At 40.2% G+C, this 27,986-nt stretch overlaps 2 protein-coding genes across 7 annotated transcripts in view; one reads left to right on the forward strand and one right to left on the reverse strand.

Moving 5' to 3' along the window:
* The window catches only part of LOC148327613 (zinc finger E-box-binding homeobox protein zag-1), a 37,992-nt gene extending 35,607 nt beyond the window's left edge, over positions 1-2,385 (forward strand). For both annotated transcript variants that reach the window (XM_088309561.1, XM_088309560.1), the window contains 2 exons: positions 685-868; positions 944-2,385. In XM_088309561.1, coding sequence (XP_088165687.1) covers positions 685-868; positions 944-1,452 — 693 coding nt within the window. In that variant the 3' untranslated portion in view covers positions 1,453-2,385. The remainder of the gene's footprint in view (positions 1-684; positions 869-943) is intronic.
* A 705-nt stretch (positions 2,386-3,090) lies between these two features.
* Positions 3,091-27,986, reverse strand: part of arhgap9 (Rho GTPase activating protein 9) — a 35,863-nt gene continuing 10,967 nt past the window's right edge. The window contains exons 2-21 of one of the 5 annotated variants that reach the window (XM_088307985.1): positions 27,543-27,874; positions 26,211-26,409; positions 25,764-26,131; positions 23,559-23,816; positions 23,023-23,112; positions 18,436-18,501; positions 16,296-16,442; positions 16,123-16,221; positions 15,554-15,615; positions 15,261-15,348; positions 14,483-14,578; positions 14,299-14,397; positions 14,040-14,145; positions 12,502-12,879; positions 11,462-11,560; positions 10,937-11,014; positions 9,783-9,836; positions 9,058-9,192; positions 8,259-8,364; positions 3,091-5,007 (exon numbers count right to left, since the gene is read on the reverse strand). In XM_088307985.1, coding sequence (XP_088164111.1) covers positions 4,812-5,007; positions 8,259-8,364; positions 9,058-9,192; positions 9,783-9,836; positions 10,937-11,014; positions 11,462-11,560; positions 12,502-12,879; positions 14,040-14,145; positions 14,299-14,397; positions 14,483-14,578; positions 15,261-15,348; positions 15,554-15,615; positions 16,123-16,221; positions 16,296-16,442; positions 18,436-18,501; positions 23,023-23,112; positions 23,559-23,816; positions 25,764-26,131; positions 26,211-26,409; positions 27,543-27,764 — 2,946 coding nt within the window. In that variant the 5' untranslated portion in view covers positions 27,765-27,874 and the 3' untranslated portion in view covers positions 3,091-4,811. The remainder of the gene's footprint in view (positions 5,008-8,258; positions 8,365-9,057; positions 9,193-9,782; positions 9,837-10,936; positions 11,015-11,461; positions 11,561-12,501; positions 12,880-14,039; positions 14,146-14,298; positions 14,398-14,482; positions 14,579-15,260; positions 15,349-15,553; positions 15,616-16,122; positions 16,222-16,295; positions 16,443-18,435; positions 18,502-23,022; positions 23,113-23,558; positions 23,817-25,763; positions 26,132-26,210; positions 26,410-27,542; positions 27,875-27,986) is intronic. The other 4 variants (XM_088307986.1, XM_088307990.1, XM_088307989.1 and 1 more) reach the window with 4 other exon arrangements.

The raw sequence follows: 27,986 nt of genomic DNA on the forward strand, positions 1-27,986 counted from the left end.
TGATGGTTGAGCCATCCATTTTCCGCATGGATCTTACTGTGAGAGTTTAGCTCCATAATTGGCCCAATTTGTTATTAGAGCTTCGGGCCGGACGTATTCTGTCAGGAATGGAAAAATTCTTTGTTGGGTGACAATCCACAATTTGGTGTTAGAGGATGTCAAAATGAGAAGTCAATCAGGTTTGATTTTTTGGGATATCTTTATGTGTATTGTGACATAATGAGAACCCTGCAACATAGAACCTTGACATCAACCAATAGGATTGTGTCTTGCAATGGCATCGATTAACTCCATTGTTCGTCGTTGTCAAGATGATTGTTGTTGTTGTCACTATGTTAACGTTTATACACAATACAATACAACTTTATTTATATAGCACATTTCACAACAGCTGGAGATGTAAGAAACGGTAGCGCCGACACCTTGTCCTGTCCCAGCTGGATTACATTATACTGAAAACCCGACTTATATTTCCTATAGTCAAAATAAAAATAAAAAAATGAGCACTTCCGTGTCTCTGGCCAGCTTCATAAGCCAAACTCCGAGTGGGACACTCCGTCCCTCAAATATATTCTAGGTCTGCCCCAAACCTCCTCCAGACAGTTGTATGAAGTATGGACCCTTGCACCCAACACTTACCGAAAGTTATTGAAGTCCTGAAAAGATGTTCCTGTGGTCTTGCAGGGGGAGGTGTTGAACCGCGGAGCTCTAGACTACCTCTCGATGATGGATGAAAGCTTGGAGGGGGACGGCGGACCAGGACGCAAGAGGCTGAAGAAGACAGACGAGGGTCTGTACGCTTGCGACATCTGTGACAAAACTTTCCAGAAAAGCAGCTCTCTGCTCAGACACAAATATGAGCACACAGGTGGGCAAAGAACCGCTAGATTTTTTTTTCTCTTCTGGAAATATAAAAACCAATGCATTTATTTGTCCGTTCCAGGCAAGCGTCCTTACGAATGCAAAGTGTGTAACAAGGCCTTCAAGCACAAACACCACTTGATCGAGCATAGCCGCCTCCACTCGGGGGAGAAACCCTACCAATGTGACAAGTGTGGCAAGCGCTTCTCGCACTCTGGCTCGTACTCGCAACATATGAACCATCGCTACGCCTACTGCAGCAAGGACCAGGACCCCGACCAAGACCACGATGAAATACCCCGAGAACCCGCCGCACTGTCCGCGGAGGACACACAGACGCCGCAGTCCTTCCTCAGCGACGCCAGCCTGGACGGAGCCACAGAGGCCCCGAAAGAGGATGAAGAAGAGCAAGAAGGAAGAGCTGAGGAAGAGCCGGCAAACCGACAAACGCGGGAGGACGAGAGTTGCACTGGAGCAAACCATTTTGATGGGTCGGAGGTCTGGGAGTCCCACACCCAGGACCAGAACGGAGACTTGGATAAATGTGAACTGAGCCTGGATATAACAGATCTACCCCAGATACAAACTTGAGAGAGTCTGAAAAGCCAAAGCATTATATAATGTTCCGATCTTTGATCGAGGTTTCATTAATATGCCAAAGAAACACACGGCTATAACATGGAAGCCGTTCAAGCCAAACGTGTCCAACAAAGTATTTTATCAAGCATTCTAAACTTTTATGTGTAGTCTTTTTTTTTTTGTATGCTAAAGCTAATTAAGACAGGTGAGATTCCCGTGCTAGCAGTGCTAGCCACAAAAGCTAACATTCTTTTGCCTTTGGAATCCATTTGTCCATTTCCTAGAGCGCTTGTCCATCCAAGTCACAGGTGAGCTGGAATCTGCCCCAACTGACTTTGGGTGAACCACTCAATCGCAGGGCACATCATGTCATGTGTCATCTTCCACACCACTTACCCTGTACAGGGTCGCGGGAAGGTGCTGGAGCCTATCCCAGCTGACTACGGGCGAAAGGTGCACTACACCCTGAACTGGTTGCCATCCAGTTGCGGGGAACACACAAACACCATCACTGAGTGTACTGCTACGCCAACAGTGATCTATTCTTACTTTTTTTTTTTTCAAATATATGCATTGGATTCCCGCTATAAGCGGGTGATAGGGGCCGGGCCGGTCTGTGAATGGTAAAAATTCACTTATGACACTGGTCAACAAATTTTTACTAAATGTTTTTATCAGATCTGTGAGTAAACTTTTCTTGATGCATTTTTTGTGCTGATTGCAAATCTGCCGTTGTTTTTTCTCTACCACATCAGGTTTTAATAGTATGTAATAAAGTAATATATTTAGAACTATTTATGAATTAATGGTTAGGTACAACAACATTTTGATTTTCTTTTCTGAAATGTTATAGCTCGAAATGACAACACATGGTAAAATCCATTTTGCGCAAAAACTGAAAATCTCTAAAAAAACCTGATGTGCTAGGGGAGAAATTTTTTTTAATCCACTTCAAAAATAAATTAATGGACACATAAAGCCATCTCTAAAAATTTGCTGTTTATCAGTGTAATTGCTAATACCCTGCAATAATAATAATTATATTGCTAATAATAATAATACTCACATTTCATATATATATATATATATATATATATATATATATCAATAAATTAACTGGAGCTTTTCCTAACTGACCTATGGCCAACTCATCGTCCGGCACATAAAGACAAACAAGCATCACTCACACTCAGATTCCTGTGTTGCATTTTTGAAGTAAAATCTGATCAGATAGCAATGGCATTTAATGCAAGAGTCCACAATTTTGATTGTGCCAAGTCATGTGTGGTCCCTTTTTTCACTTCCTTTTTTTTTTTTCGTCTCCAGCAACAAGGATCTGCTATGCAACTGCCTTTAAATGCCTTCACACACACACAGTGCACACTTAATGGTACAGTATATATGTAACAATCAGTAATTTTGTAATATTTTTTTCATGTGAATTTTTTTATTATTATATATTTGTCTGCATGTTTGTGCATATTTGTAATAAATTGTACATATACTTTACCTCCACATTCCTGTTCTCTATTCTGTAAAACGCCGGGATCCACCCTAGACCGGTTGCCAGTCGATGTAAACCAAAACAAACATCCTGGTTTTTCGAATGCATAAAATGTATATTCATAAAGAAAGGGAAAAAAACCCCAATTAAATCTCAATAAATTGCCTTTTATTAGAAGGGTAACAAACAGGTCCATGTGATTCCACCACACACTTCAAAATGGATCGAAGGAGTCAAAGTGAACATTAAAGAGCTGTTAGTGGACAAACACTGAAGTCTATGAAACAAATAGTATGTACATGTGTACTATACACCTCATCCCAGGCATAAAAATAGAAGGGAAGGAGAAGCTCACAACGTCCATACTCACGCACAGACACACGCACACTCAATTCATGTCCACAAAAAGGAACACGGGAGCCCTGTTGGCACATGGAGTGAACTCTATTGTCTGTATAGTCGCTTCTTGGTTGGCTGTGGTTACATTTATAGTGGAACCCCCAAGAATCAGAACTAAGGGTGGGTAAACTTTTTCTGCTCATAGGTCACATTTGATGTAATTTGTGGAAGAGGTTAAAAAAAAAAAGTTTAATTCTTACAAGTATTTTAAAATAGTGCATTCTATTTTTTGTGACCTGTAATGAATTAAATTGCAATTATACATTCAAAAGCGCTTTGTAAATATAAATTTGTTACTGTATTTTATGATTCACAACAAATCAATGAATGAAATAAGTTAATGAAGAGGACTAAAAATATTTTAAGTGGTCTATTTTAATAAAAAAAATACTTACTGTCTGTTTTATAATTAATTTCATTATAATGGATGGATGGATAACTTTATTTTGGAAGTTCTCCTCTTCAAGTAGTTTCACTATTTTACCATACAATGTGGCATGTGCACCACTGGTGATACGCAGGCTCCCTCTAGTGGTAAGAGAAAGAATCACTGAATTAAATCAGCTTCTAACAGCAAAATTAAAGTGCCTTTCACTTTTTTTCCCAGTACAGTTTTCAGTTGAATTCATTTTTTCCTCATCTTTTATGTGCAATACATTCACATTTAATCTTTAAAAACATTTTGTTTTTAAACATGTATTTAGGTACCTTTTTCAAATGTATGTACAATAAATTTGAAATGAATTCAAATTTTATTAATTGTTTTTGTAATATGTTTAAGTGCAGTGTTAATGTTTAAACTGTATATAATATTACTATGGATCCCCCCCCCCCAAAAAAAAGATTACTATGCTACTGTACTCTAATGTTCGTCATTCCGGTGACAGTTATGTATTTTTTGAGGTGGTGCTTAGTGGAAAGGTTTTGCAAAACACTGCGATACAGTGTCTGACTTGACTTACGAATATTAACATGGTCCTTAAAATGTTTGACAAGCCTGGAATGAATTAATCCACATGCAATGAGACAAAATGATTGAATTTAAATTAAATCAGACCAACGTTCCTCTTTGGAGGTTCCCCTGTCTCTATGGGAGAGCCACACGGATGCATGGAGGTGTCGGGCGCATGTGTTTCACAGTGGGACGGTTCTGTCCTGTCTTCTTTCGTGGCATGAAGAGAGCAACAGGAAGGTAGTCTGGGGTGTGTGGTTGAGGGGCCTGGGGACGATTTATCACTGGCTTGGCTTCAGTCAAGGAGAATATCAAGGGAGAAGTGACAGCTGTGCTCCACATCTGCAGTCGAAAGGCAAAATAGTATGGCAGCTAAAAACGGGCTTGTTTGACTATATAACGCTTCTAACTTTTATATGGAGGCCACATGTCTAGCCCGTGTCATCTTTGTGAACGTGGGGGGCGGTGGGGTGTGAGCGGGGGTGACTCCATCGGTCCGTCGTCCTCGTGGGAGGATCACGAGGAGGAAGCAACGGCCCTACTGCCGAAGACGTGATCATACTCGTTGAGGATGAGCTCCACCGCCTGGTTCTGGAACACCATGTTCACGGCCATGTTGCCGTTGTCGCACTCGGGCCGCAGCAGCGTGGGCCCGAAGACGATGCCGATGTTCTGCGTCGTCATACGGTTGGTGTCAGAGTGCTCCAAAACGCTGTGGGACACACACAAAAGAATGATGATTTATGTATATTTGTTACATCAGTTTGGTGAATAATTCAATATTGAATGTTTTGTAGATATCATATACAAATACAAAACAATTTTCAGTGACTTTTGTTATAATTTCTTTTCCCTCTTGATTTTTTGAAAAGTCAAATATGAACAAAATGTATTACTTTATGATCTCCCTCTAAGATCCGTTTTTTTTTTCTATTTATTGTTCTTTACATTACATTACATTAACATTCCAGTGCAAAACGCTTTAAGTCATCTAAAAATAGTAAAATATAATAGTAATAATAACTATTTGTATGAGATTTTACAAACTCCAGTCAGTCGTTCGAAAAACCACATTCTAAGTTCTACTGACGTGTTGTTTTTAAGTATAATAAATAGTCAATTAAGAAGAAAAAAGAAATTCACGTTTTCTTCATTTCCTACTAAACTCACAACAGAGAATGCAAATCACAAGCCAGGTGTCTAAATTGTCAAAAAAATAGTCAAATATGAACTAAATTCTTCTGACATGTTGTCTTTGCGTGCCATGGGACTAACTTTGACAACCCACAGCCACACATAACTGAGTCGCCTCCAATTTGCAAAATCTTAATAAAATAGAGTTTCACTTTAGGAACAATTTGAGCAAAACACTGCTGCATTTTTTTATTTCTGCTGACGTGTCTTTGAGTGCCAAGTTTTTGCTACCAACTTTTAAACAACCTAATTCCGCCCACACTAACTTGCGTAAAAATAGTCAAATGTTTACAAATGAGTTCTCCCCCTTTTCTGTGTGATTTCCGACTAAATTTGATGACCATGTTCATGTTAATGCCTTTTACAAGCCAGATGCTAAAATTGTCTAAAAATGGTCATATGTTAGACGGATTAAATTGCCTAAAAATTGTGGCGTATAAATAAAATTATGTAGCGCTTATTGTATTTATTTCCAACTATATTTGCTTCATTTGAAAGTCATGTTCATGCTATTGCCTGTTACAAAAGAGATTGCGGAAAAATAGTTATATAAGAAAAAACTACTGCTCTACTTTTTAAATGATTTTGTATTCATTTCTGCTGGCGTGTTGCTCAGCGTTTAATTTTTGTAATATTTCCGACTAATCTGAGTTTCATCTTCATGATAAAAGTGTCAATCTTTTTACTAGCAAGAAGATTATCTAAAAACAGTCAAGAACAAACTGTTCTACTTTTTTTATGATTTCCAACTAAATTCACCAAATTTGAGTGGCATATATTCAGATTGCATTTTATAAGCAAGATGCCAAAATCATAAAAACAAATTAATTTGTACGGCATATAGGCAATGCGTTGCCTTTGAGTGGCAAGTGCCTTTAACCCCCCCCCCCCCCCCCCCCCGACATCCGCACCACAATCATCAAAAAAATAGTGCTTCACTTTTTTAGCAGTATTCCCCACGCAATCCCCTGTGCCATTTTCATGTTGGGATTTTTCAAACCAGATGTTCTACAGCAATTGTCTAAAAATAGTTAAACGTGAACAAAGTTGTATTCGATTTTATGTATGACTGCCTACTAAATTGACAAGATTCGAATGTTGTTTGTGAGCCTTTCACAATCCAGATGTCAAAATTGTGTAAATACAGTCAAATATGACCATGACAGTGTTCTAATTTGGTATAATATCCTCCTAAATACTGGTGACGCGCAGCCTTTGAGTGGCGCGTTCATGTCAGTGCCATTTTACAACCCAGATGTCCACATATACGTGTCTAAATCCGTCTGCTTCCACCTATGTTTGTGTGCGTGTGTTCCGGGGTGCGCGTGTGCGTGTGTAAAGGGGACTCAGGAATGAGCTGAAGCCACCGCATGAAGCATTCTTCTAAAAATGCCGTTCCCACCGAGCCGCAGGAGCGGCCAGCAATTGCTCAAAACTTCCACATGAAACAGAGAGAGGAGGGATGAAGGGACACAGAGGAGGCGAAGAGGAGGAGGGGGAGCGAGGGAGCAGCGGCGGCGGCTGTACGCCTTCCAACAGACGAACCGCAAGGCTCCCATGGGACCTTCCCTCTCTATGGGGGGGGGGGGGGCGCAAGGATAGTTCGGAGGGAGGCTGATAAAAGGATGGAGCCCACCCAGCCATCACACACCGCGACAGATAGGAGTGCTGACAAACACACACACACTCAGTTCATTTACTGTTTAACCCCCCCCCCCCCAAAAAAAAAACTGTGATTCTCACGCAACCGTACTGGATGCTTGACACGGATGCGACATCAGGACAACTGCGCCCTCTTGTGGCCATATTGCAGAAGTTGTGACGTTCATGCAGCCATTCAGTTTTGCACCTCATCAAAGATTACTTTTGGCGGGAATCACAGACCACATCGAGACAATCAAGCATTCACACTTCCATTTCCAGCTTTGGACAGAGAAAACTGGGGCGCTCCTGCCTCTGACAAACAAATTCACTGCAATACTTTTTTTTAAATATTTTTTTAACAATTTAAAATATCTAGTTAGTTGTACTCACTTATAAGTAACTTACACATTTGTGTGCAGTTATTTATTCTACATTTTATCCTCATTTATTTTTTTGTTACTTTTTCAAATATTGTATTTATCATTACACATTTATAATAAGTAATTAATTTTAAAAAATGTTTTATCGTTTTCATTTACTTCTTGAGACATTTTTAGCTTTGAATATAATTTTGATTTATTTACACTTTCCCCTGATTTATTTATTTATTTACGTATTTATTACTCCAATCTAAAAGGCTTTACAGTGGCTCCCAGTAAGATGCAGAATAGTTTTTAAAATTAATTTTCCTGGTGCAAAAATAAATCGCTGAATGGGTTGGGTCCTGAACACATGAAAGAAATGCGAATGAAAATGCATTTAGTGGGGCCCAGAGTTCAAAGCTTAACATGGTGAAGTAGCATTTAGCTGTTATGCTGCATGCTTTTTCCCCTAACTAGGTCTTTTAAAGCATTTGTAAAATATTTCATTTCCTAAATCTCGTCCTTGGGCTGTACGTCCTTAATAATTAGTAATTTTAGTAAGCTACTGACTAAAGTTTGCTTTTAAATGTCTAAGATTCTGTTCTTTGTAAAGGCTTTCAAATGTTGTATTTTTAAATTGTGAATGCATTCCGGTCCGTCTTTTAAAATCGAACAAAAACATCCAAATGAAACAAGTTGTTTTCATTTCCGCTCATTGTTGTTATGCCCGTCCCTGGTTTTACACACAATCTTTGTTTGTTACCGTTTGAGGTGGCGGCAGATAAACTGCAGCGTGTCATGGTTGGGCTGAGGCATGCTGCGCACGACACTCTTCAGACGCTCCACTTTGTCCGCGTAGTCCGCCACCTCTGCAGCAACACAACACCACCATTGATCAATTGAGTCATTTCTGTTCTTGATCATTTTAAAAGGAAGTCAAGTCAAACATTTTCTTTACAATACAATATGTTCTATTTTTTTTTTTTTAATTTAGCGCAATTTTTTTTTAAATGTATTTTTAATAATCAAGGGGCCACTCAGGGTGGCCTGCCAGTTGCACATCCCTGACCTATATGATATGTGCCCCAATTGTCTAAGTGGCCAGTTTCGGTTAAATCCCACTTCTCTCACTAAAAGTCAACGGGGATAAATCGTAGTTCACACATGACTCTAATGAGGACAAACACAACACAAAATGGATGGATTGCACATATTGTTTGTTGTAAGGTGCTTTCCTCTAATCTTAGTTCCTCTTTGCGCTTCATTGTTACTCTTATGTGGTGACATCCAAAGGGTAACATTTTTTCGTATGGGATTGCCACGGGGAGCAGGACAGGACAGGAATTTTATTTTATTTTTTTTTAATTATAGTCTGGGACTGTGATGGGACAGGATTTTTTTCTGCAAGTGAAAATCCACACGCGTTTCAACTTCTAGTTTCATTACCAAAATAAATATCGGCTCAAACACTCAATGGTCCAGTTCCTGAAGTGGAAATGCACTAGTGGACTAAAAAGATGACCGAATGACGTGTAGCGGCCCCGCCCACTAAGTCCACTTACTGACGGTGTCCACCACATCGCTGAAAAAGCTGTAGGGCACCAGCGGCTCGGGAAGCTCACGGAAGAACAGTTTCAAAGCTCCTGTGATGACGTGGATGTCCTCCCACTCGCTCTCGTCCAAATTGAGCTTCTCTTCTGAGGCAACAGGAAAGAATTTGAGAAACAGGAGAGAATTTGAGACGGAGAGTTTGATCGAAAGCGGCGCCCACTGACTCGGCCCAACACTGAGGCCTGTAGCTGTTGCGACGGCGAGGAAAAAAGATAAATGAAAGTAAGAGAAGGTACATAGGGACAGTAAAAATATCACATTCTCTATTATTTATCAAGCACATTAGCTTGAGCACTTTTTATTTCCTCCAATAGATGGCAGACTTTGCCCACTGCTTTCGTGTTCTCGCCACAAATAAAGCAAAGGCCTGAGGGACAAACATACAGTGCTTAATAAATGTATTAGACCCTAACCAGCCAAGAAAAAACAATCAGCATCATCAAGTGCTTTAATGCAGACTCTTATTTTCAGCATGCTCTCCACATTTCACTATTTTTTTCCCAAAGTAAAACATAAATAAAAAAATAAAAAAATTACCGTATGTCTCTAATACATGTATTAAGCACCAAATTCAAGCAGAACAAGAAAAAACATTGCAACTAGTGTGTGTGAATGCACATAAGCAGGCCGGGGCAAGGAAAAAAAGAAAAAAACATCCTCATCCATTAGGGTCTACCTTGCACCAACTCTGCTGGGAACATGTAACGGCCATCAGTGGTCACTGCCCGCTCTGAAAGAACCACAAAGTTACTTTGCACGCTTCCCACCTTTAGTGCATGGATAAGATAAAAATAAACTACAACAACAAAAGCAATAATTACGGAGAATTACAGAACTAAGATATGCATGATTTGCGTGCGGAAGCCCCAGTTGCAATTAATATTGAACAGTTGCTTTAGTTCCAGTCTCTGTAGTCTTACCAGCAACGGAACCATATTTGCTCTTGTTAACTACTGTAAATGATAATAATAGACTAATATCACGCTACCCAACCTTTGAAGACACGTAATGAAAAGCAAAACTCTCACCTCAGAAGTGTGCAGTGTTTTATAGGTTATTTGTATATTATGTTTGTTGAATTGTCACATTTTGCAGAGCAGCCAGACCCTTTCTTATGGGCAGTGGATATAAAAAGTCTACACACCCCTATTCAAATGCTTGATTTTTGTGGCGTTAAAAAAGTGAAACCAAGATCATTTCATTTCTAACATTAGCATGTTATGCAACCTGTACAATGACATTTCTAAAAATAATTTAATGTGGTTGTGCAAAGTGTACACACCCATTTATTACAGAAGACATTTTTTTTTATTGATTGATTTAAACTCATGTTAAATGGGAGTCAGCAGACACCTGCCACCATTTTCAGTTTCTCCCATTAACCTAAAATAAAGCTCAGATGTTCTAGTTGGCTTTTCCTCACATCTGTTTGTGCTTTCTTGCAGAAGCATGGAGGTTTTGTGCTAACATTGACTGCTTTTTCAAACCATTCGCACTTCCCCCTCCATGTCATGTAAGGTACCAGCATCAACATTTTACTTAATTTCTTAGGGGAAAATATATGTCCACCGAGGCAATGAGTAACATGTGTAAAAAAATCAAGAAAAAGGATGTACAACAGTAAAAAGTCGTATCTGTTATCTAGCAATACATTAAAATTAAACAGCCTGATTCTGTCATAACATTAAAAAAAACACCAGGAATCATGAACCATGTCTACTTAGAAGTTTTACTTGCACAATGACCATTATTATGGGACCCAACTTGACTGGCGGCACGTCATTGCGCCATCAAAAGAGTTGAGGGCTCATTGCAAGCATAAATCCTCACCATGGTTGACCAGGTAGCGGAGTTTCTGAATCACCGCCAGGTTCCCGGAAACTCTGTAGATGCCGTCAGTGTCCAGTCCTGCCGCAACACACAAATCATTACAGTTTTTCTTTAGAATGGGAATGGGAAACACAAAAGGTAATCGTTTGGAGTTTTAATATTACAGACAAACGCATGATATGTAAAATTACCAGTCGACAAAAATTCTGCACTCTAAGTGAATGTCACTGAGGAATTAAATACAAGGAATTCGGACATTTAGAGGATTGCCGTTTTCTATTCATTTCTGCTCTGAGAAATAAAATCAGAAAAAATGGACTTGGACGAGACAATAAAAACTGACACGTGAGGGACAAAAATCTCAGTATGTATTTTCACCCACACTGGGCTAAGTCTCAGGACGTTGTAAAAATTGCCCTGCAGAAAGGCACGTCATCTATATTTCATCTCACAGCAGAAATAAAGCAGAAAAAGCCTCTTTATGCGACTCGTGGACTGAGGGACTGGTCGGCTGCGGCGTTTTACCTCTCTTCTCCACCGTCTCGGTGCAAAGCCTGACGAAACGAGGCACCGTGCTCTTCTCCCGCTCGCACAGCATCTCCAGACGACAGCCGAACACCTGATCTGATGGGCAGCGACAAACGCACGCACACACAGACACACACGCGCACACACAGCGTTCCTTTCATAAAAGTTAAATAAATTAAAAAAAAAAATAAAATCATATTGTATTTCAACAAAAGCTGAAAAACTGTTAGAGATTAAAATACAATTGTATTGTGCTTAAGTTAAATACAACTGAACTGTACTTTAAAATGCCCTGTAGTGGATTTTATATATTTTTTTATGAATTTGAAAAGACTGTACGCATAGCTCCAAGCTTGAATTTGAAGACTCTAAATCGTCCTTTGCTGTGAATGTCATTTTGAAGCATTATTTGTAAGTGATTGCCTGTCAACCATTCCAGGATCTACCCCGCTTGTAGCTTACCCCTTGACCCTAATTAGAACAAGCGGTATGAAAAAATTAATTGTCAATTTTATTTCTATTTCATTCAGTTATTCAGCTGACATACCATGTGTGCTTAAGCCACAGTTTTGAGAATCCCTTTTAAAGTACGGCATGTACTCCCATAACATCAACAGAGACCAAGTGAGCGCAAAGTATTGCAAGAGATATTATGTGCCTTTTTCTTTTTTTAGTCTGTCAGTCTTTAAATGTGCCCCCCCCCCACACACACACACATTTTTCAATATATAAAAATATCCTAAAATGTACAACTATGTGATGGTTCTTAAGCAAGAAACAAGTCGGATTTTTGTTCTGCCACGTGTTATTTTGGAAAGTTTCTACTTCCCATTTTGTTCATGTTTTTCTTAGCTTGAAAAGACTGTGACGTGCATTTGAGTTGTGATGTAGACTGCTACATCAAATTCCCGTGCCATTTTGTGGGGTTAAAAGAGTTTATAAAAAAATAAAACATTTTGGAGAGACATTCGTCTCATTGGGCGGTCATTTTTCTGTCTGGATTTACAATTTGCCACTAAGAAAATGAGATCATGTACCTTTAATGAGACCCTTCTCCTGCAGGGCCTGCAGAGGAGGCCTCTTCAGAATAAGCTTCTTCAGCCGGGTTTTCACCCTCTTCTTCTCAGTGTTCTCCAGGTTGGATGCCGAGCGAGGGACTGCGAGGGGAGGCAAAGGTGGGGAGGAAAAGGAGGAGGATGAGGAGGAGAAGAAGGAGGAAGCGGAGGAAGAGGTCAGTGCGGAGTGTCCCAGCAGATGCGAGGGAATGGTGGTGAGGATGAAAAGCGGGAGTGCCGGGCGACGCCGCAGGTGTGACGAGGCAGACGGCGGGATGAGCTGCCATGGCGGCCACGCTAAAATGTAAGCGGGCTGGATGGAGGAGAGAATGGAGGAGAGGATGGCGGGGTGTAAGAACCCTGCGTGGAGGTTGAGAGAAAGCAATGATGATGATGATGACGATGACGAATAATGAGTACAAGTGCACATTTTGGAGTGGCCATTTATTGTAGGCAGACTATAAATCACCTGTTTTATCAGCTTCTTGATTTGGGACACCTTTGAGGTGGATGGATTATCTCGGCAAAGGAAAGGTGCTCAGTAAAATATATTTATAGAGATTCTTTAAAAAGAATTGAGAGAAAATGGTCTTTTGCCTTCAAAGAAAAATATCTCATATCTGCCTAAAACCCAAAAGTGTTGGATTCGTGTTTTTGTTCAGTGGAAGTAAAACTATTTTCGGCAGATTCCAAACGCGCTTTAGTGTTGGAAGTCAAAAGTTTTGAAAAGTGAGCAGTTACAATTGTTATTATAATATCATGTCTGTTTATCAGCGCTGTACTGTAAATCACCCATGTCCAATTTTATCATTTTTAAAAATGTGCTGGTTAATGTGATGTCTGTAACTCAGAATCCCCATTAATGTACAAACAAAAAAAACGTTGTTTTTTTTAAATGGACATAAGTATATTCAGAGGACAGCCCCTATATATTACACTGCCCCCTGGTGACCAAAATGTGCACATGAGAAGGAGCAGCACAAATGAATTGAATGAAATAATGGTGCGCTAAATGTTGAATTCCTTACGTTCTATTTTATGATATGACTTTGTTTTCATACAAGTGTAAGTGCTATTTTAGTATTAAAAGAATTGTGTTGGTGTATTATGTCGAGATGGAATGAATTAATGGCATTTCCATGCATTTAAAAGGGGAAAGATAATTTGACATAGCAAGCACGATGTGCTACTTCACAGGGGGTTTGAATGCCAATATTTTTTTTCTTTTAAGGTGGCACTTCATCCTTTACGAAGAGTCTTTCTCACCAATGTAATGGAAATGGTTTAGGGAAATCTAGTAGAGTAAAGGTATACAATGTATTTAGGAAAGTAGGTACGTGAGTGAAAGTACCAGAAATATAAATCAGAAAGTAAAGATACATGAAGATTCTCCATCATTGCAAGAAAGCATTTTGTACTCAATTACACTTCAAGTCTGAGATCAAATGAAGGGAGGAGGTGGAGGCAAGGTAAAGGGGCGGCGGGTGAACGCCTAAAAAAAGGCAAGCGGCGGCACTCACGAGACGTTCTCCTGTCGTCCTCGTCGCCGCTTTGGTCCAGCATCTCAACGCTACCCGCCCTCCTCAGGGAATAGAGCAGGATGTTGTCGAGCGGGTTTTCACGGTCCTGGGAGAACCGGAATAGTATTACCAGCAAAACTCATTTGAACAGATTTACAACTACGACACAGCATATATTGTCTGCGGCTGGCTGGCTACTTTGAAAATAGTGCAAAAGCAGTCAAGTAGACTTCAGAGGACGTCTCTTGCTGTCCCTCACCAGCCTGTCAATGACGTTCTGGATGGTGTGGTACCATTCCTTGATTAGAGAGTCTGTCTCCGACTGCAGCAAAAATTCGTTGCCCGTCACTGTCCTTAGCTGGAACACACACACACACACAAACACGTTTACAATTACAATGTCGTACTGTGTGAGTGAAAAAGTAGTGTTTATAAACCCAAACCTTGAAGACGTTCTTCTTGCTGGATAGCTCATTGGCCCAGTGTAGCTTGGCCCCTCTTAGGTCAACGCTGCTTTCTGGGCGACTGTTTCCAGGTTTCTGATGCCATTTAAATCATAATAATAATAATAATAATGATGACCAATATTCCAATCTGACACCATTAATAATTTCTATTCTGTGGAAAATTTCCAGTTTTGTTGTTTGTTTACATGGAACCATTGACTCCTTAACATGTCTGCTCGCCTAAATCCTGTTTTTGTCTAACTAGAGATGATTGACAAGAGTTCAGTTGTGCCTTGAGAAAAGCATCTTAAATCATCGTTCGTCAATAAAATGAAAGGAAATGCCAGTAAAAAAAAAATAGAACTTTATAATATTGTGTATTACACAAAAAAGTATTGCACCATTTGTTTTCAAATCTGTGTTGCTTCTAAAAGCGCAATTAATGATGCTAATCATTAGCATGTAGGCTACATGACATTTTTTATTCGTGTTTGTTAGCAGTTAACTGAGCGGACTGAGCTTCATACTATACTACACTTCAACTGGAAGTGGTAATAAACAGTTTGAGGCTTCATTTTGGAGAATTCATCACTATGTAAGAAGATGTTGCTTGATTTGAACTGAGTTGAGTTCACTGCCACATAAGTTGCTCGTATCTCAGGTTTGCGCTCATAAGTCATAGCAAACACATTGAATATTAAAAAGTTAAAAATCGGGTCACTCATATCTCAAGGCACCAGTGAAATTCACTGCCAATTCTTTTGTAAGGTCATACCCAGCTGCAAGGTGTCTGTGATTTTGGATCTTTGAAGAAAACCAAACTGTTTCCAACCAACACCACCCACGATGGACTCCAGTTTTTTCTACAACAGAAGTTGATTTTTATTATTTGCTATTTATTTCATTTCATTTCTTTGTATTTTTCCTTGGATGACAATTAATATTGAAAGAAAAAGAGCTAGATGACATTTTATCGTTTGTAACATTCATATTAGATTTCTGCTTATACTGTTATGAATTTCCACTGAATGATAATTACTGTAACTAGTATAAAACCATAAGTGTCACCTGAGTTTCCGGCCTCCTTCTGCAATCTTGGTCTTGTTCAAGAGGCCAGCTTTTTCCAACTCCTGCAAGGGAACACATGTAAAATCGATTTTTTTTTTAATTGCTTGAATACAAATAACACCATCCCCACATACAAGATTCTTCGCCTGTGATTTGGCAGGCAAGCTGGCATTAGATCCGCCATTTGTAAGGACTCACACTGAAACACCATCATGTCAAATGTTTACACAGCTTCTCTCACCTACAACTCAGACGCTCGGGAAAAGAATCATTACATAGAAAATAAAAATGGATTGATAATATGGAAAAACTCTTGATGTGTATTTTGTCCTAAGCGCAGCTATACGCCTACTACTTTTTATTTACAATACATTGAAAACTTTATTTTTAGTGAGTTCACAATGACAGAGGTATCATTTGGAAGTGGGGACAAACTACTTCAAAAATTCACACCGACCGTTTGAAGTGCAGAAGAAAAGAAGACCTTGAAAAATATATTTCAACACCAGAAAGAATAAATGGGACATTTTATGTGAAAGTATAAAAGGGTGACTTGGTTTTCCCCTCACCGGAGTGTCGCCATCGCCATCTGGAGAGCTCTCGGGAGATGGCGGCTCCACGACGATGTTGGTCACGTTGCACGAGTAGTCTCGGCACGGCCGGACGAGCTGAAAAAAGGCAGGAAATGGTGTTTTGAATACAAAAATTTAGGTGTGCATGGGCCTCGCGAGATGGGGGCTACCTTGCCGTTTTCGGGCAGGATCATGGACTGCGAGTGTGAGAGGTGTTGCTTGGCGTCATGCGGAGGGGCAGAGTCGTGATACGCGGGGCCAGCGGTGCCGAGCGCCATCGTGCAAATGGTGTCGGAGGATGCCGCGCGCTGCATGCTCTTCACAAACACAGGCAAGGGTGCAAATCAAATAAAAAAGACTGGAGTTATTTTGGTGAATTGGGAACCTACTAAAAGTCCACAAGCGCCATTTATTTTTCCTTTGGTCCATTTTGAGTCTTCAAAGCAAGTTGACTGGTAAGGGAGGGTGAGGACACCCTAGACTGGTTACCACCCAATCGCCGGGCACAATTTGGCAAACAACCATTCACCAAAATTTGAGTTGAGCTCAGTTTTACAACTTTTGGGTTTATTTTTGACTACATTACACTTTTCAAATTAAGTTCTCTTTAAGTTGCTGTAACAAAAGTACAAAACAAAACCACAGGCTCCAACCACATACAATCATGCACAACAGGAAATTTTCATGCCAAGGCAGCCATAATTAAGTGTCTTTCCCCAATTTCTGTAACCTACTTCTCTCAACAATCGCACTGTACATCCCAGAAACTTCAAGCAAGGGAGATTAAGCAAGTAAGAGCTAAGAGGAGGCCTTTACAACCAAGACTTTAAACCAAATGCACCCACACCCTTCTGTGATGCAACATGTTTCACTAAGAGCTGCTTGGGTAACAGCGTTTTTTTGTTTTTTTTTCTTAAACACCATGAATTGCTATTTCACCACCTTAATATGCATAAATGCTGATCTCCCGGAAACTAAAGCGTGTAGCTGGCATTACTTGAATGCAATCCGCAGGAATATAGTGAACAAACGCGGCTGTTGCAAAGCTAATTATGAGGTCTCATTGATTTTCATGAGGTGAATTGTCTCCTTAAAAGCCCCCGTTTCAGTCCTCTCCTCATAGCCACGCCAAGGAAATACAGTGGCGCAGGTAAGGCCTAGGTGGGAAGAAATATTTAAAACAAAGGAAGAAAATAAAATTTATTCCCCATGGCTATAAAAAAATTACAAATAAAAAGCAAATCATAATGAGATGTGTTCAGCATTATACAAAAACAAAGCATAATTACATTAATTAAATGGAATGTAAACAACAATTTGCGCATCTTGATTCATTTATTGTGCAGCTCTTTCCGGTGTATGTGCTGAATCCACCAAAGGGATATTATGATACAGCCTACAGAATGGTTTGGAAAACCGATTCGAAACTGATTCTATAGCGACAGCCCAAGAACCAACCTGTGTTTTTCTAGTGCATCATGTTGTAATATAGTTGATTTTGTGATATATTTGGTTATATTTATGAATTAAGAGTTAGGTTCAACCGTTATAAATGTCAAACATTCAAAAATGCGCCATCTAACCGCAACGCTCGGCTGGTGCATGTCTGCTGCCAGCTCTCTCGCGGGTTTTTTTCTCAAGCAGAGTTGTAAAGGTGAGGCAAGGCAAACTCCGAAAAAAAAATTGCAGCTTGGAGGCTCATAACTCGGGTCAAAATTTTCTAACGTGGAAAAAAAAAAAGAATCACTGCTTTGGCAAAATTGAAATGGGTAACACGTCTTTGGAAATGTTCAGAGAAACTGACTCAGAGTTTTTCTTGCAACTGTCTCCATTCTTGTCATATGCAAAAAAAAAAAAAAAAAAAAAAATATTGAAAATGCTCATGGCTATTCCTTTGTCATTGAAGTCAATAGATGTTTTTTTGGATCAATAGTTGCAATGGGTTTGCGAACAAATATTGATTGTGCTTCGGTAAACTAGCTGCTCTTTGTCGCCATGTTGTGAGTAGAAGCAATGCACATCAGCAAGGAAATAAATTCGAGTCAACCGATTCACTCTCCCAGCAGACTACGGATGTGAAAGGATCCAAGCTCTTGTTTGTGCTCCAGGAAGTAGGAAGTAAAGAACCTGCTCATGCAGTGACAATTTCACAAGTCTGAAGAACCGCGTTTTCTTCCCGCTGTACTTAAAGAACATCACAAGCTGGTACAAAGCGTCATCTATTCTTTTGCGTGCAAGGTGAAATTCAAGGTGACAATCATAACGTTCCCTTTTTGCCAATGAAAGTGTGGAGAAAGATGAGACTTTCACCTGTTTCATCCTCCAGCTGCCGTCGGTATTCCTCTGGTGGCTCCCGAACAGAAAATCAGGTGAGAGCTAGGAAAAAGACAGACAGGAAGTTTCATTTTGAGCAACTGACAATTTTTTGGGCCAATTATTTGTTTAAACATTAACATGTTACAAAACAAGATTAAGTTCATTACATCTGAACAATCACCCCAGCAAAAAAATATGAAGAAAAATCTGCCGGATTTTGCAGATTTTTCTTCTCCCTTGTAAAGCTAAACAAATACTAGAGGACAAAATGTTATAAAACATTAAAATGTTTGGCTTTTAATTCATTCATTGTTGATGTATGCATTAAGGCGGCAGATATTTTATCCTTTATATATTTTAAATTAATCATCTGATTAATCAGTTATCAGAATTTTCTTGCGCCAAGTGTCGGAAGTGGCATCCGCCTAAAAAAAAAAGAATCATATAGGTCAGGCTGAAGTACATACAGAAATGGGGACACATGAAAAATTTGATTTTAATTGCTTGTATGCAAAACTATTAATTTGCATAACCACACCAAGTTTCTCTATCCATGATTTGGAGGTTAGGCTGGGTGAGGATCCAGAGTCACTTTCAAGTGACTACCAGAGTCTGAGACACCATCATCAGATATGGGAAATCCAGGTCCACAAAAGTAAAGAATTAAATAAATAACCCTGCCGGAGTTTGGTTTGGCCACAAGTGCTTCTCTACAACCGGCAGGGTGAGACACCTCCGCTATCATGTCAGATCCAAAAGTCAAGCACAGCTGCATTGAGTTGCGCTGGACACACAGATTAGCGTTAGCTAACAGAGTTAGCTTCTGATAGATTTATATTTTTGCCTAAATCAGGTCAAATGTTTCTCATTTCATGGCTTTTTTTTTTTTTTAAGTACGCTGTGTGTTTTATTATTTATTTATTTATTTTTAAGTATGTGTGTCGTTCATATCCGGCCAACTCAAAGATGTCCTGCGGTGAGACGCCGTAAAGACAGTTAGACCCACGGAAAGGGTGATGAGACCACAGCCAAACAGTGGAACTTATACAGCGTTTCAAGTTCCAATGAAATCTTGGTATAAAAAGACTTACTGCGAACGTGTTCATCACCTCCGAGCATTTGAGAGCCAAATTCTCATCTAGGTTGCCGCTCGTGTCGCCCATGCATCGTCTCGTGTCACGACGACACTCCTTTTCACGCAGCATTTCGAATGAGGACAAAGTGTCCCGCCTCTCCTTCCTTGCTGAGCTGCGCTTACTTCCCCATTGTGGGGGGAAGCTGATTTTATCAGCATGTACAGCAGCGCAAGCAGGAAGGTGCACACTCAACTCTTTCGCTGTGATGCCAGAGACATCGTCACGGCAACCGCAGCGCAACAGCTTGCTTGGTGCTAAGACTTGACCTGTGCGGAACTTGCCATTTAAACGAGTAGAGTAAGAGAAACATGGCATGAGGTGGCCTCCCTCAAGTTCGAACTGGACAGAGATAAGGCAAATCTTTCAGAATAATACTAGAATAAAATCAAGGTCGAGTTTTAAATTTGACTCAGCACTTGATTCACCTGATTCATCAGTGCTCTCTCATGACTCTCCTGCAGAATGGCACTCTCGAGTTCTCGGTGGTTCATTTATTACATACCTCCAGAGTCGTGATCACTGTTGGATTTAGTCACAGCCAATCGGTAGCTACCACACAAGGAACCTTTGCATTTATGGAACCAAACTGTCTCTTACTTCAGTGCTGCCACGACAACATCAGCTTACTGGTGGCGACCACTATTTCACCATTTTGATGATACGATGATGCAATACTACTCACAGTGACGAGGCCTTTTCAAATGCGTGAATGACAGAAATAGGAGACTGCATGTCATGGCGGAGAAAAGTTGAAATGGAAAACTGACTAAGTGGGGGAAATTAGCACAGCTTTACTCACAAAAATGTTAGCAATGTTCAAAGCATAGCAATGTGGCAGCCCTTTAAGAACAGATGGTTTATTTTTAAGCAAAATTTCCCAATCTGGTGTCTAACAAATCCTTTGGTTAAAACAATCAAAATCTAGAATGGTCGTGTTTTCAACCAATCTATATGAGTGATAGGGCCAACTGATTACAAACTGGTCATTTTAACCAAGATATTGGTTTATTGCCCCCCACACCCCCCACCAAAAAAAAGCCAATCACAGGCTACACATAGACGAACAGCTATCCACATCTCAAGACAGTTTAGAGCAGGCGTGTGCAAATGTTTTAATCCGGCCTGCCAAACTTGACAAAAATTAAATGAATAAACCTTGTTAATGTTTTATTTTCTAAATATTCTGGTGTGTCAAAGACATTTATTTTGTTGTAATGCTTTTGTTCACTTTCATTTAAAATTAAATGTATTTTTTTTCTCCGATGAGGTGAGGTTACCAAAACACACCATCCATCTGCTCCTGGTCCGGCCCCTCAGTCAAATTTTAGAAGCCATTGTGGCCCGCCAATCAAAAAATTTGCCCACCCCTGATTTAAAGTGTTCAATTAAACTACCATGCATGTTTTCAGAATGTGGGAGAAAAGAGGAGTAAGAAAATCCGCACAGCAAAGCCCGCACAAGAAGTCAGGGGTCGGGATTCAAACCCATAACCTCTGCACTGTGAGGCAGACACGTAAACCAATGACACAATACAATATATATTACATGTAATAACACAACAATACAAAGTGTGAAATTTCTCCTGCTATATAAATTAAAATGTATTAAATTAATTGCAAATGAATATACTTGTTCTCTCTGTATGTACGACTCACTGCATATGAATACAGCAAAACCGTTGGGCTAGTGACCTGTAACCAATTTCTTTAGTTGTTTGGCTCAGCAAAAATTGGATGTGTACGAATAGACCCACGGTACATTCAATACATTATATTAATTCAGTAAAGTGCTCATCTTAATGACGTTTAAAAAAAACGTGAGGAGGACTATAAATTCTTATCATTGAGTCATGTGACAACATACACAGTACACTGGCTGTGCTTCTGCTTGTTCGGCGCATACACTCCACAATGTAAAGCGACATATGTGGGTCAACTACCTTGACAGGGGAATCACGCCTTTGATTTTTTATTTTTTTTTCATACATTGTATTTTTGATGAGAATCATAATCGTTGATACAATAGTGACGCAAGGATGATGCAACCAGAAGATGCTAAACGCTCATTGAGAATCAGTCTTAGGATGATTTTGGCATGCAGATAAAACGCTGATCACGGCATTTACCATTTAAACCCATTTTGCACGACATAATGTATCTGCAAACAGTTTAAAAGCTATTGAAAGTGGTAAATTACATCTGGAGGGGTCATGAAGAGGTTCAAGTCATATGAGTGATTTGGATGGAGCAATATTTGGGGTTTTAAAATACCCTTGGGGTTTAATGGCTTCTGCTGGTCCACATCTGATCAAAGAGGTATTACCTCGTTATTCCCAACGCGGGGATTAACCCGCCGTAACTGCGTCACGGGGGCAGTTAAAGTCAGTCAACAATGATGGGGCAACTACGGAGATGTAATCCTACTTTTTAATTTAGCCGGGCTCTTAATCTGGCGCGTAGTGCTCGTCCGGAGCCTCTGTGCACTCTGAATGAGCCTGACAATGACTTTGGAGGCTCGCTAATGTTAATACTTTATCTCACTCTTGCTTTATTCTAGGCATGTACAGGCCCGGCTATTTGTCTAGGCACACAGTGTCGCATGAATTATGATAATGTCGTTAATAACTCATGATTATTCCGAGGGAGCCTAATTAAAACATCGTTGCAACATTCCGAACCAGCCAATGAGCACAATGTGGACCATGAGACCAGTAAAAGGACTTCAGAGAAATCCTTGCATGAGAAAACAGACACAGCAAAATACGAAAATAATATACAATGGATATAAAAAGTGTATACACCCCTGTTGAAATGCCACATTGTTGCTTTCCGGTCATTAATATAGCTTATAAATTAGACAACACAATTGAAACAAAAGAAATATCTTTGAGAGGAGAAGTAAAAGTAAACAACTAAGATAATGGGGTTGCACACACGCAGGGCCGCTTTTTGGGTGCGAGCTGAGAAGTCAGATGGTGCCACCCGTGGGGGATATGGGAGGGGAGTATTTGAAGAACAATGTGCAAAGATCCATCAATGCCAGGGGCGAACGGCCGTTTTCATGCAACAATAATTTGTCGACGAGGGGTAGGTGGGGCGTTGGCCTGGTTGTGACTATAGGTGCAAAGGGTTAAAAAAAATAAATAAAATAAATAAAAACACTCATGGTTCGGATTGGACTGTTTTGGGGATAAAAAAAAAAACAAAAAAAAAAAACAAACATACACTTTGTCGTTACTTTGTTTGTAAAACACCTTCGGCCATTAATAATTATTAAAAAAAAAAAAAAGCCGTGGCAACAAAACATTGTCTCATGCTATATCTAGAAAGTTATTCATCCTTTTTTTTTTTTTTTTTAAATAAATGAACCTACCGGGCAGGCTTTCATGACAACATGTCATTAATGTCTACGTTATTGAACAGTGGTAGACATGCCGCAAGCTTACCCTGTGCTTTGTACCATTGCCGGTTGCAGGAAGCGGCAACGTCAGATGGCTTGTTTCTCTTGGTAATGTTTTGTTTTGCGATGAAATGACCTGGAAGAGTAGAAGACAGCTCGTGAAAATGGGGAATGAATACACACTTCAATCAGTATTAAAGGGTTGACAAGTCCCTCAATCATTTGCATGAAAGCTGACAATAAAATCATTCATTTGCACCAAGGCTCCCCCTAAACGGCACGCAACAATTCAACATTTCTGTCAGCAGAGATTGAGACAGTGAACTCGTCCCCTGCCTGGTTGAGCCAACAAACAAAGACGGGTATGGAAACGACATATACGGGTGTTCCATATTTTTTCTTCTACATGTTGTTCTTTAGCTCAATATAATCTCTTTAGAGCTGATTTTGACCAACATATACGTGAGAAAACTCTTTCATCTTTAAACCCTGACCTTTTCCTAACCTAACCTCTCTATAGGGAGAAATTAATGAATAAAGCTGGACTTTTCATCAAACCTCTGTTGAGAACGAACAGCGAACCTGCTTGTTGGCGCCACTGCCTCCACGGGCTCGCCGAGGAGGCTTCCAGGACCTCTCCTTGGTGATACTGTTGACGTAGAAGCTTCTCAGGGAAGACGGGTCCACATACTGCTCCCACAAATCCATGACCTGCAGAGGCTGCTGGCCGGGGCTCGGACTCGGGGGCTCCATCTGCGAAGGATGCCTGTCTACCTGCGGTTGATGGTAGAGGGGTGAGTCCTGCCAGGACAGCTGGGACAGATAGGACTCTGTCGGGACCTGAACAAAGAAAATGAGTATATAAATAAATCATTTTTAATGTGCTGAGATCTCATATCAGTTATGTGATTTATAAAGGCAAATAAATGTGTAATACATATTAAAATGTAAATGCGGCACGGATTGATCCTGTGATTTTAATGCGAAACTGTGACTTTAAGAGCATGGCAAATAAATCCTACAAGCAGTGTAGTAATACGTCACACTGGTGTGGATTAAGATGAGGTTATTTGGAGGACATGAAATGAAGATCGTTTTATGAAATCAAGCCAAGGCACATACAGTAGTCGCTCTCTAAATGACGTCAACATAACTGCTTTACAGTCAAGAGGTTCTGGGTTTGAATCTCAGCTCGGATTTCCTGTGTGGAATTTGCATATTTCTACCAGAAGTTACATGGCTGACTGAATAATCTAAATCATACAAATAAAATGTGTTTTGCTTTTTCTTTAGAGTTCTGGTTTGTTTTTTTTCACTGACAGCAAAGAGGACGATCATAACAGTGAAAGTGTCATGATAAAACCATTCCTGTACATCTTGAACGAAACAGCCGTGTTTATTGGGAACCAACTGCGGTATAAAAATGCAGCAAAAAAATAAAAAAATAAATCCTTGCAAAGTGTGCAAGTTCTCTCCTCCACTCTAACAAACTGTATTTGTGAGTGAAATTTCAAGGGATAAAGAGCAACATGTCCTGCTTACTGGGATTAAGCGCACAATGAGTTCAGTAGGAAGGGAGATGGAGAGCGAGAGAGAAAATAAATGACTTGCATGGACTCTGATGTAATTCTGGGATGCCCTGACGTCATTACCGACATGATTGATTCTCTGGGGGGATTATTAAAGGCACAGACAGCGCATGAAATGCACCCTCAGCTGCCATAGCTAATGTACTGAATGTCATACTGGATGGTGAAGAACAAACAGACTTTGAATAAAAAAATACCGTAGTACTTGGTGTTAAAATAGCAATACTACTTATACGATTATGGACTAGCAGCTGCTTATCTTAGCTGCTTCTGATGATTAAAAGTTGAACACACAGTAGATTCAAGCACGACCTACTTCATGGTTGATGGGTGTTAGAGATGAGATGGATGTGGAATTTGTACATTCAAATGCCCTCGAAGTTGTCACACTTAGAAGCCAAGCGAATACGTCAGAAAAAAACGTCTATAAAGATGCCGCAAAATTCCGGATACTATTCACTTCAATTATGATGAGATATGTTTGACTTGAGTCATGATGTGATCAGACACCATTCATTCCAATCATCATGAGTTAGCATACAATTGACTGTAATTACGATGACAGCATGCGCTGCAACTACAATAAGACTTCATTTACATCAACTATGAGTGTGAGCGCGGATGGTTGTTCGTCTATGTGTGCCCCGCGATTGGCAGGCAACCAGTTCAAGGTGTACCCCGTCTACTGCCTGAAGATAGCTGGGATAGGCTCCAGCGCCCTCCGCGACAATTGAGAGGACAAGCGGTCCAGATAATGGATGGATGATAAGAAACAATACACTCCAATTATGTTACGATACCATTCAGTCCTCTTAAGATGCAATAAAATGGCATTCACTTCAATTACAATATAGTAGACAACAATTATAATACAATTTGAATCATGATATCAAATAATGAGAAAAAAATATTCACTCCAATTGCATTAGAATATGATTCTCTACAATGATGATTAAGATACAACGCAATGCTATTCCCTTTCATGATGACGCAATACAATACAATGAGATGTGATATACTCCTAATTATAAAATGATAAGATGCAATTTACTCCATTTACAATAAGATGTTATTCACTCCAATGATGATGAAAATCCCTCCATTTCCAAAACAATGAACACCATCAAGATGGGATATGATTTAATTGACTTCAATTGCCGTTCAACATGAAACCATTGGCTCCAAATACACCACACACCTGCAGGTGGTTGTTCTTGCCAGAGGATCCCACCATGTCCCACTGGCTGCAGGACTTCTTCGGGAGTCTGTAGTTGACGTGGGTGCTGAAGCTCCCACCCACCTCGTCATAAGGGTTCTCCACCACGTTATCCGTCAGGTTGCTCTGGCTCTGGCTGCGAGTGATCATGGGGACCACCCTGCCATTGCATGCCGCCATTTGTGAGGCGGGGCTATCCCCCGGGACCACAAGGTGGCCTGACTGGGAAGCAGAAGAGTCGAACGCGAAGGTGGAGAAACGGACGCCACTCATGTTGCCGTCGGTGTCAAGACATCTGAAGGCACTGTTGGAGCTGAGGTTCTCCATGGAGCGGTAGATGGCTTTACTCGCTGTATATGAACATGCAAGAACAACAATGGTTGTTATAAGAAACCTAAACACCGTTAGTGTGTTTCTCCCTCACTTTACCTTGGTGCTGATCGTGATAGGTAACCTCAGCGGGGCTCGGCGTGAGTGCCACTCGGGGCAAGATGCGGACATTGGAGTTGAGCGAAGCCGAGATGATGAGGCGTTGTGGCGAGGGCATGGGCGCGACAGGAACCTCGGTCACGTATGTGGCGGGCACGTAGAGTGGCTTTGTTTTACTTGCGGCCCCTATTCTGCGCACCTGTTACACCACAAACACAAACCCATATTTTAGCATCTGCTGTGAACACAGACAGTTCTACAGGTTGATGTTACTGACTCGACCCAAATATTGAAGTCGACATATTAGCCCTTTAATTACCAGCACGAACAATTGCTAGAGCATATTAAGGAAGCAAATAATTAGTTTTAAGAACCGCAGACATCTTTAACATAGATGGCAGTTCAACGATTCGGTAGGCCATGTTTTTAAAGGAATTATTTAATTTTAACACATGTAGCACGATAATAGTTAACATGCAAGCACAGACAATCTGGTCATTATGACTTTAAGGTTAAGTCAATATATTAGCCATTGAACTACCAACTTGAGCAATCTGTGTAGCACATTAAGGAAACAAATGGTAACACTTTATTTAATCATGACACCTGTCATGAATATAAATGAATCCTTAAGATAGATGTCATTAAGTCATCCAGTAAATTATGTCACTTTTGATGCAAAGTTGACATTATTTATGATGATCTTAATTGTCATGACAAAGACATTTGAAACAATGTCAAATTTGCATCAAAAGTGACAGAATTTTCAGAATGACACTTAATGACATCTGTAATAAGGATTCATTCCTGTTAATGACAGGTGTCATGATTATTATCAGTCTAATGAACCCACATCCAATTCAAGTGATAACAAAAATATCAGTTTTAAGGACCATACTGTAGATGTTATTACCATAAATGCCAGTTCAATAGTTTGTTAGGCCATGTTTTTAATTACATTATTTAAGTTATAACATATTTTGTCAATGTAGAGCTCAAATAAAGGTGTATTGTTGCATCATACACAGATGAGATGAAGATAGAGATAGAGTATGTATTTGGGTAAAAAATTTCCATGCATTGAGAAATTAGCAATGAAATAAGCAATCCAAATACATCGTGAATTCAATGTGCCCAAATAAAGTATCCTTTCTTCCTGTTTTGGTCATTATTCTGTTTTGTTTTGTTTTGGTCACCATCAAGTGCATGCCAGCCAAATTTTAAAAACTACTTATTTTTGTTATAACTAAAATATGAAAAAACTCACTTGTGTGTGCTGTTTGTTCAAGAGTTATACAAATCAAGAAATATTTACTCTCACTGTTTTCTCACCTGCCACCAGTCAGCGTTGGTCTTCTTCAGGAGTATGAACCGTTCACCTTCCCGAATGCATACCTGTCTTCCATCAGCACCACGGTAGTTGTAATCATATTGGGCCTCAAGAACCACTGTGCCGCTGGGCACGCCGCACAGCGTCACCCCTCTGGCGTTTACCGCGGGTGCCACAGCAGGCTGCTGGTGCCCCACTGAGCGCCGCCATGTCCCAGAGAGCATGGTTCTTCTTTGCTCGTTCAGCGAAGAGAGCACCGATGGTGGATGACAGCGATCCTGGTTGGACGAGAGCGGGCCAGGGGAGGAGACTGGAGCCTGGCTAGTTCCATGCTCTGGAAGAACCACAGGGGAAATTGGAAGATTACTAAAAATAATTGTCATGCTCTGACCTTGTGGAGTTATTAAAATTGCACTTTTCCGGTTAGTCACCAAACCTCACTTCCA

The sequence above is a fragment of the Idiotropiscis lumnitzeri genome, chromosome 11, assembly GCF_059441095.1.
Source record: "Idiotropiscis lumnitzeri isolate Australia: NSW breed Sydney's pygmy pipehorse chromosome 11, RoL_Ilum_1.0, whole genome shotgun sequence".
Lineage (NCBI taxonomy): Eukaryota > Metazoa > Chordata > Actinopteri > Syngnathiformes > Syngnathidae > Idiotropiscis > Idiotropiscis lumnitzeri.